The sequence below is a fragment of the Rhagoletis zephyria genome, unplaced genomic scaffold (genome assembly GCF_001687245.7).
Source record: "Rhagoletis zephyria isolate East Lansing unplaced genomic scaffold, Rhagoletis_zephyria_1.1 Rzeph_scaffold_05499, whole genome shotgun sequence".
Lineage (NCBI taxonomy): Eukaryota > Metazoa > Arthropoda > Insecta > Diptera > Tephritidae > Rhagoletis > Rhagoletis zephyria.
The window spans coordinates 885-11,659 of NW_016162582.1; the positions used below are offsets into that span (position 1 = coordinate 885).

At 34.3% G+C, this 10,775-nt stretch overlaps 1 protein-coding gene across 1 annotated transcript in view; it reads left to right on the forward strand.

Moving 5' to 3' along the window:
• The first annotated feature begins 4,435 nt into the window (after positions 1-4,435).
• The window catches only part of LOC108372161 (disintegrin and metalloproteinase domain-containing protein 10-like), a 7,616-nt gene continuing 1,276 nt past the window's right edge, over positions 4,436-10,775 (forward strand). Inside the window, exons 1-2 of the mRNA XM_017627811.1 lie at positions 4,436-4,641; positions 6,300-6,421. Of these exons, the coding sequence (XP_017483300.1) occupies positions 4,436-4,641; positions 6,300-6,421 (328 nt within the window). The remainder of the gene's footprint in view (positions 4,642-6,299; positions 6,422-10,775) is intronic.

The following is a 10,775-nucleotide window of genomic DNA, read 5'->3' on the forward strand; positions in this document are numbered from 1 at the left end:
ACTGGGTACGTATAATCTACTCTCAGTGGGAGTTGCTGGGCAAAGCCATAAGATTCTGTAGTGATTTTGACTCTTTTATGAATCTAGGTATTTTTGAGATGCTTACAACAACGTTTATTTTCGGAGTTGAGTGGATTAAAAGAATAGGAAAAGACAGTTGGGCGGCGAAGTTATTACCAAGCTGCAAAATTTGACCTGGCAATTCCCACACTTATCGGCCATTATCGGCTTTCAATGTTCTACAAAACAAAAAAATAAATAAAAAATAAATAAAAGAGGAAGAATATTTCATATACGCAATGAAAGCCATAACCAAACAACTTGTTATTGGAAGTTTAAAATACTCTCACCGTCCTCACCCATAAAATTTCTGCAAAAAAATAAATACACTTTTTATTTACAAATAATACTTATCTGTTTCACAATTAAGTTTCAAATACAAAATGAACGGTAGTTAAATGCTTTTGCGGATGTATGCAAATAATTAATTAAGTGTTAATCTCTCGCTCGTCTTCATCAAATTGGGCAATTACAGGATACAAACAAAAATTAAATTCAAATTAATTGCAATAATTTCACGATTTTGGGACTAACACTGAGCCAGCAGCCAGCGGCCAGCGGCATTTCGTATCCTCAGGGTCAATTAAACGATTAAACAAATTGATTGATAGCGCTTGCCATTACCATAATTGCGCTGCAGACAAATTCATTCATTTGTTGCTGTTTGTTTTGATTAGACACATACATACATAAAACGCTGAATATGGCGCTGCAGCGAAGTGATTATTTCTTTGATGAAATACTAGGAGCAAACAATAAAATGGCAGGCTATTATAAAATAAAAAGAAAAGGAAAATGCTCACACAATAGTTAATGTATATTTTAATTGCACGGATGTTTCATTTTGTTTTTTTTTTTTTTATTTTCTGTGCACACTTTCGAGTCGTGTATTGTCGCGACTGGCAATGGAACACAGCGGAAATTACTGCACTTTTATGAGCATAGTTAGACGAATTGGAGTTGAACTTTAAGTTTGTTGTATTTCCTTTTTATTACGACTCAGCACCGTCAAAGCGAGTAAAGTCACGTTCGTATTTTACGGTGAAAAAAAGTAGTAATACATGGCAAGTAAGACAATTTTTCATAATTTTCAGTTATAAATTTACGAGCGTCGATTAGATCTTAACACGTCGCAACGCCTTCTATTAACGTATGTATGTGTATTCATACGATTTGTTTTTGTAATTTACTGTACAAATGTATATATGTAAGTTAATGTTTTCGTGTGTGTGTGTTTGTAGCTGTTAAGTTGTGTGTGTGTGCAACGGACTGCATTATGGTAGATTGCGTTTCAAAACTTTAGCAGAAAACTTCAAGCGGGGCTACGAAAGACTTGCGAGCGCACACGGAAAATTTCAAAAGCAATAGCGATGAAAGAGGAGATACGCATACGAACATACATACATAAGTATGAACAAACATTAGGGTGGTCCAAAAACCACTGGAAAATAAACTATTTGGCAGAATTGCTATGAAATCGGTAAAAATAAATATTTTTGATCGAATACGAATATTTCTCAATTTTGACAATTTTATTGAGCTTGAAGCCATATTTAATGACAATTATTGTGGTAAAACCACAATAGCTCACAAATGGTAGAAGTTAAAGCTGCTATTTCCGAGATCACCACATCTGCCCATCAGACTTCTTTGTCGAGTTCTCAAGCTCAAGTTCTAGGAGCTCAACAAAACTTTTGAATACGATTTGTTATTAGGCCAAAAAATAGAAAAAAATAGCATATTTGACTATGAAATCTTACTAACAATTTTTTCAGGACGTGCGTGATGTGCTTACGAACATACAAAATAACACAATTTTGTATATAAGAGATAAGATTATCTAATTTGAAAAAGTAATAAGTAAAATATTTAAGAAGGAATGAAAAATTTAACTTTACCCATGCAAAATACATATATGCAAAGCTTCTAAGCTCTGCCGCACAGTGGGGCAGGAGACCCACATAACTGTCATCAATTAAACTTAAGCTGTTAGACTTTCTAAAGTGAATCGAATGTTTTCTTAGACCTATCTAATATTAGAAAAAAAAACAATATTGATGAGGAATATTATTTTTATTACTAAACTAATTGTCGAACACACATTATATTAAAGAAAATGCACAATTTTGTTAAATCAAACGGTACAACAATAAATCATAGCTACTTCCAGCTTGCACTTTATTATACCCAAAATAATAGACTACCAAACTGCAGATTCCCAATCTTTTTAAGGAATCTTATTAAAGGGCTCGAAATTTGAAATTGAAGTTAAATTCTTTTTTAAAAACGGTTAGAAAAAGTTATACGTTAAGAAAATTTAAATTAAAAACTATACAAGTTCTACAAACCCGATTTTCTGTAAATACCCACAACAAAATTGACAAAAACTTTTTAAATAATTTTCAACAAAACACAAAATAGCCACGGTGTCCTTGAACCAGATTCAACTGAATCGGTCTGGAACAATGGAATTTCCGATTAGACTATTTTGGAGGGTGTTCCCGAGGTAAAATACGTAAAGTTCAATATCGTGGCAAGTGCCGATTTCAAAAACGGTAACTTTTTCGATGTTCAGGTTCGCTTTCGATAAGATTCTAGATGAATAATTATGGTATATATTTACATATATACAAGTCGATTCTATACATATTTATGCATATATGTGCAGGCCTGACTATAGGGTGGGGGTCTTTCCACCCGAGGCCGCATTTTTCCTTAAATTTAGTTGGAAGATAAAATTTATAAAATTTTTTAAGTAGCTACATAAATTTAATTATTTAATATTCACATAGCTTTTACTATATCCTATAAATGCGAAAGCACATGTCTATATAGATACACAAGCAAGTGTGCTAAGGTCATTAGTCAAAACAACCGGCAATCTGGCCTAATGAGAAACATAGAAAGGTTCCGAAGTTAACACGTGTTGTCTAAATGTTGTGATCGTAATGATTTTCCCATGTTTCATGAAACTTTTTGGGCTCGAAATTGTAGAGCGAACTTCAAAGAGATTCGAGGTTATTTACAACAGGGGAAAATCAAAAATCAATAGAAGACGCGTTTCATGCTCTGAGAAATAAATAATATAATGACAAAGAGTAGTAGAAAAAAAAGAATTAATTTTTACAATACAAATTCCTGTACAATAAAAATTCGTTTTACATAACAACCATAGCCTGGAATTGGTTAGTACCTAAACAAAATATTTATTAGTTATTCATTTTCCTATAACTTTATTGTGCAACGATATTTCTTTGAAGAAACTACAGTTAAAAAACACCAACAAAGAATTTACTTTAGCGCGATACTACTCTAAAATTGCACCAAAGTCACTAAAAGCTCAGTGTGCAAGACGTAAGCTTGCTTCACTGTAAAAACAAACTCTGTACCTTAGTTAGTATTCCTATTAAGTACTAGTTGATGGTATCCTGAAATCAACTTTTTTTGCCTTTGCGGTTTGAACGGCCTAGGTTCCAATCCGCGCCTACACTTTGGTTGGTGAACTTAATAGTTTGGTTTCGATTAGCGGCTACGCTTTGATTTGGTTTAATCGCGGGTGATATGCCGCTGTCTCTCTAGGCTCTTCAGCTGTTTCAGTTGCTAAATGTGTCGCTGGCTGATGCGCATTCACTGGCTACTTTCATCATATAGTCGACTACCGATCACCCTAATGTATGATGTTAACATCCATCTGTACATTCATACATATGTATGTACATATGTGTATGATAAGATTTGTAAAATCCAATGTGCGTGTATGTATTGAAACGTTACTGAAGTAGAAAATTACAAAATTAATGTACAATGACTTAAACAATTACTCGCATGCCATATGTGTCGACTTTAAGTACAAGCGAATGCTCCTCCAAAACATTATATACACAGAAGTGCTAACACAAACACACGCGCATATGGTTATTATTATAAAGAGTAAGAAACGAGAAAATATTATAAATGACTGTGCTGTGCAACTTTGCAATTAGTACACCTCAGCGCGCATGCATACATACCCCTATTTTGTTTTTGTAATAAAATAAAAAATAAATATCACACAAAGTTTTCATTTTGCGGTTGTGCGCTTAAAACTTTTTACACGAAAACTTTGTTGCTATTGTTGGTAATTACCGCAACAAAATACTTGCATACATACATACATACATACATATACACTCGATTCGACATCGTACTCGAAAATGCAATCACAAAAAAAGTAGCTAATTAAAGTTGAACGCAAAAATTTTTTGGTTGTCTTTTCTTGTTTGTGGCATTATTTCTATACCTTGTCTTCTTCTATATATATATATATATATATAGAATACCCTTTTAGTTTTTTGTTTTTATTTATTTATATCGTGGATAATTAAATTTTCACATTATGTTTTTACATTGTATTCCAGGACACACACAAAAGCTCTCACCCTACATACGGCATTGGGAGGCGGCGGATTTCGATCGCTCGTATTTGCACTCGGCACATCAAAAACACATCGAACAGAAGCGCCATCGGCGAAAAAGAGAACTGTATTCGGGCGAATTTGGTCCAGTTCACACTATCAGACTGAATTTCTTTGCTCATGACAGGTAAGTTGGCAATATTCAACTGAGATACATGCATATATACATACATACGTACATACATACATACCTACCTACTATCTATGCATATATTTTTCCAAAGATAACAAATATTAATGTTTTACTCGAAGCAGCTTAAAAACTTTTTAAAAATTGTATAAAGGAATTCCAATGAATATTGTAATTGTGTTAGGTTTGGTTAAGATGGTTGCTCCCTTGGACCGTAAGCGTTGGTACTATATATATAACAGCACCGCTAACGGTAACTGCTAGGTTAAACCGAGAATCACAGCGTGCCGATAACAAAGTTCAGCAGGCGGCAGATGTTAGTCCAAAGAGCTCCTCTAAACCAGTTAGAAAGTTCGAATGCAGTTTCCTAAGCCACAGTCTAGCAAAAGCTACGCAGGCTAAGGAACTGTTGAAATGATACCATCTCGTCGTCATCCATGCATCTGCGACAAAAGGGGTCTGTTGTCGTACTGAGTAAACCTCGATGGGACATTGATCCACCAGAATTAAGATAAGGCGGATTCGTCAGCCTAAGGAGATACCTAGACCGCCCTGGCCCATGCTCTGTTTTTCACTCAGCGTTCGCTGAGTTTACTGAAGACTTTTTTCTTAGCAAAGTCCGACTCTTTTCTTGACGATATTGACACGAGGGCGGCACCCCTGGCCAGTTCAACAACCACACAGTTTCCTTCGATATCGCCATGGCATGACACCCATACAAGTCTGACAAGGTAATTTTAAGATGAGATCGAAAGTGAATTAAGGCATTCCCCTACAAGCTTCGGCAGGGCATTAAGCCTGTCTGAATAGCTGTTAATCTCCTTACCGCCATCGCGCACAACAACGACCAAATGACTGCTACTTTAATAGCAGTAGCTTCCGCCGAAAAAACACCACAGTGATCTGGAAGCCTAAATTTAAGGTTCTAGCATGTTTTTTACGACCACGATCCATAGAAGTGGCGAGAGGACACCACCCTGAGACGTTCCCCAGGTAATTCTGCGCTAGATGGTGGCACCACCCCATTGGTTATGCGGTGTCAAGGTCAGCTTCGGCCCCAAACTTACCAGGGATCGTACTATTGCACGGCGGTAGTGCATTGTTAAAAGCCCGTGGTTACCGAGAAAAGCAGCTTCATTGGAGTCTTTATGTATGACGTCAATCGACGTCCCAATTGTGTGCAAGGCCATCTCTACTGACCATCAGAAATTCTGTGCCTAATTTGCAGCTCAAGCAGCCTCCCTAGAATTTTAAGCAAAAACAAGTAGAGACTGACTGGTCTGTAACACATGGCAGAGATGTCAAAGTAAGTGAAGTTTAGTTTCAGATAGAATACCTAAGTTCAGTTTGATCCGTTTAGTGTCACTTTAGTCGTTTCATCAAGTTATAAAACTCGGATTTAAAGGATATACTAACCACTCGAATATGATTTGTAAAATCCGAGGCACTTTCTAGAACCAGTCTGTATTAATAATTTGATCGGAAAGATGCATAATTAATTAATTTACAGTAATATATACTCTAACTAATACTGCTGTTTCTATTAAAAAAATCATACTTTTCTAGATTTTCGAATCATTCCATCTACTCGTGCATTGGGTTAGAGACTCATTCACTGCTAACTAATAAATTTGTTCTTCATATTGTTATTTCAGAGAATTTCGCATGGTTCTACATCAGAATCCACTGTCAGTATTTGCTAATGATGTCGAAATCGAAAGTACGCATGGACCAGTGGATTATGATATTTCTAGAATATACACCGGCTCATTGGAAGGTAAGCAGGAAACAATTTTATTACGTTTTACTAAAATAAATAATATACCCTATACAAAGGCGTCAGTCAATGTCAGTTAAATAAAAATGTAAAGAAAAAACCACAGAAACCATTTTTATTTTACATAGCTTTCATACAGTGGAAATGCTTAAGTTGTTATAACAATTAAACTATTAACAGTAAAGATAGCTTTTATATGGAAGAGAGAAAAGCAAAGTAAGTTCAATATTTTTTTCATCATGGTTGGTGTTATTTTAACATTTGTTTAATAGATACTTTATGGCGTTTTTTCGGATTTGTACAGAGCTCTTGCCGCCGTAGCCGAGTGCTTATATGTTCCTACTGCTACTCGGCAGGCTCATAGTTCAATTTCTAGTCCCAACAAAATCAAATCAAATCAAGCCTTTTCAATACCTAAGTTGTATGAAATATTAAAGTTTGGGTGCAACCGAAAGAGTGTTAAGAAATCTTTAGTTTGGTAATGGTTGTGGAAAGGCTTTATTTATAAACTTCTTGTGATGGGGTTGCCACCTGCTTAGAAATTTAAATTCGACTTGAATTAAGAAACGTAGGTCATAGAAATATATATCACTATATGGGTGTCAGCGGTAAGAGGTATAAGAAGGGTTTAGTTTGAAAATATTTTGATCAGGTTAAAAAGAGAAAAAAGTGAAAACCTCGAACGTTTTTGGCTGAGTTTAAGTATGCTTGGTATTATTGAAAGAAATTTCAAACATTCAGCAAAGTAGAGCGTGTATACACACATGCATATATCTGGGTACTCATACCAACAATCGACTTGGAAGCTTATCTTCATATTTAGATTTACATAAATTTTACTTTATTATCCGGTAAACTCTTCGCACCTTTTCGATAACATATTCAAATATTCTCAAACCTTCTATAAAACAACTTACAAAAATATACATATATCTATGTATGTACGAGCATGTATGTTCGCATTTATCTATGTTTGTTTGAAAATTATACAAATTGGAGCGCGCCTGAAACGAAACAGAACCAATAAATATCAAACACTAGGAAATCAATGATCTAGTCATGTCAATAACGTAATAAAGACTAGGAAATACATAGAATACGCAACGCTACGCAACGATACGGAAACAGAGCAAAGCTCTCGTATTTTTGGAAAATGACCATTTCCGGGCCTCTACAGCACTCGCACACAGTTTCGTGCCGAAGTGCTCTGTCCATTTGGTCATTCATCATCTAACAGCTTGGCTGGCGGCAATGACTGTGCAAATATTTGAACTTGCATTCTCAAATGTATACTCTGACTCACATGAGCACATTTGCACAGCATCAATTTGGATTCATATATTTATCTACACATACATACATACATTTCTGCACATGTGCAATACATACATACATATGTATGTCCATATTGGTATGATTGGGTGGGCAGTTGTAGTGTGCATTCACGCGTGTGGTCATGTGTATGCGAGTGTGTGTGTGTGTGTGTGTGTGCACTAAACAATCCACCTTAGATTGAATGAAAGATGTCAAGGACGAAATATTTGCATTGACTATAACGAACGCAGAGGTAGAGAGTTGTTGGCATTGGTAGTGGCGGTGGCGATGGTGGTAGTGGTTGCGTTAATGGCAATGGTGATGTTGTGTGGCATCGTGCAGCTGGCTGGTTGACACACTCGTTATGGATTGCTTGGAAGAGGATGCTGCAATGATTACTGCAATCGCTATTTTCCGTCGCCTTTGCCTTCTGCTTCGCCTCCATCATCGCATCGCCAGCACCTTCATTTCCATTCTCACACCATAAGCACTTTTAGGATTGTGTGCGCGTTGAAATATAATACTCGTGTAGCATTGGCAACTGTCCATTGCCGTAAACAATAACCACTTTGTGTTGCCAAAGGCAATGTCGAATGCAATATAGCTATAAATCTTACCTTCAACTCTCTCAAGGATTGTACGGAAATATACAAAAATGTTAGTAATAAAAGGAAACAAATCTAAAATCTAAAAAGCTTTGCATGCGCAACGTTTGGTACTTCTCTGATACTTACAATATCCATATACATATGTAAAATCTCATGCACTTATCGACAGGAGATTGAAATCAATAAAGTTTTATATATTTACAGACAAATTGTGAGAATTTTAGTTTATTTTTTTTTTAGTTTGCTTCACTGCGCCCTCGCAAAGCTCTTACGGCGTCATTCATAAAACAAAAAAAAAACAAAAAATAGATTTAAAGCGCTTCTGAAGTGAGGTTTTCAAACAAATTTTCGATCTATGAAACATAGTTTAATTTTTATGAATAAGGGTGTTAGCTACTATATATATACATATATATTTCCGAAGATTTTTAGTCCTGGAAATTTAATTTATAATCTTATAACTCTATTTTACATAAAGAACACTGTCTTCAATTGTGTATTAATTAAATATTTACTTATCACTTTAACTGAATACATTTTTTTTTTCAAATAGGTCGCAACCCGCTACAAACATGTTTTCGGCGGTAAACTTTTTTAAACCACTTTATTTAGATACCCTTATTTTAATATTTCATTTATTTCGTCAATTTAATAATTGAATAAAAATTTTCAGACAGGTGGCAACCTTCATCAAAAATATTTTTATCTGTAAACTTTCCTATACCCTTTTAGTTCGAAACCCATATTGCAATATTTAATTTATCTTATAAATTAAATCAAATTCAAATTTTCAAACAGGTGGCAGCCTTCCCCTAAAATTTTTTGTCTTTTGTCGACCATATTTCAATATTTACTTTATCTTATCAATGTGCATAAACTGCTATTTTCAAGCAGCTGGCAGCTCTTTAATTATTTTTTTCCTATATTTAAGTTAGACTTTTAGCATTGCATCGCTGAAAACCGCATTCGATTCCGTTAGTTTTCGAGTGATGTTGCTCTAATAAAAAAGAAATTGTTATCTTGACCTCTAAAACGGTTTTCAAAAGTTTAGGATTTTATTTTATTTTATTTTTTTGTTTATATGATACACCAGTCCGATTAAATTATATCGCTAGTGCAAATAAAACAAATTTACCTCAAAGCGATGGATGGTATGGTAGGAGGGGAATCACCCTAATATACATTTATGTACAAACACAAGTATGTATGTATATATATTCTTCACATTTATTTGCGTTGGGTAAAAGAAAACTTTTATTTGGTTGTTGCCGTAAATAATTTCCTTTTCTCGCATATGTAGTATTTCAATTTTATTTTATTTTTTTTTTTGTGAAGCATACTGTATTTGAATCAGGAAGTGATTGGTTTGCAAGTATTTGCATTTCAATGCGAGCATAGTTTGCAGGCAAGAAAAAAGTAAAATTGTATTCATACATCCTGCTGCAGTTTCCATAAAGTTACAATAGCAAAAGCGGAAGGAAGTATTTATTTGGAAAAAAAATATAGATTTTATTAAATGCTATGATCGGGGTACTTTTCATAAAAAAAAAATTGGGGTTCTTTTTCTTTTGATGCAAAAAAGGGTCTATCAGTATTTAGTTTAATAATCTAGTTATGAATAATTTGAATGAAATGAAATGTGGATTTGCCAGCAGCGAGCAAATAATCGTTGGGTATTTATTTGAAAACCACATACATAAATGCTGATGAAATTACAAGGTATTTACTTGGTTGGCTATTGATTAAGACAGATATGGCAGCACTAAATGCCAGCGAGAAAAAATTAAATTTTTAAGAATGTTACTCATACGCTATGTACATATGAGGAAAAATAATTTTGTTGAATAAACAGTTTTTTTCTTTTTGCAAGCTTTTCATGATGAGCTAAAGACTTAAAACTTCAAATATCAATGTTTTTAGTTATCGAATTTCATCGTATCATCGAAGTTCTTAGTTATCGAAATTTATCGAGTCGACCAATGTTTATTAAGTTATAGTAATATATCGAATTATTAAAACAGCTAAACAAATTTGAATGGAGAAATTTACTCGAACTCGAAATCGCGAACAGGCTAGCTGTTGTCAGTTCAACCGTTGTTGACCGGACAGTCCGATATTTACCCTGTAGGGAAAACAGAACTAGTGAATCAAATTTCTAGTTCAGTACTAGTTCTTTTTCGCCAAAAACGAACCAGTCCGATAGTAACTAGTCCCGCACCAGTCCAAAAGCAGTGAAATGTGGTACTTTCACTAAACTATTTTATTTCAAATTTTAAACGCAGGGAAGGTAATCATTATGAGAAAAATAATTTAAATAAGCATTTAATTATTATTTTATGAATTATTATTGAGTTTTACTTTTTCGCTCAAACGGAAATAATTATTATTTGATTTTTATTTTTGGGATTACAAATAGTGATTATTTTATGATT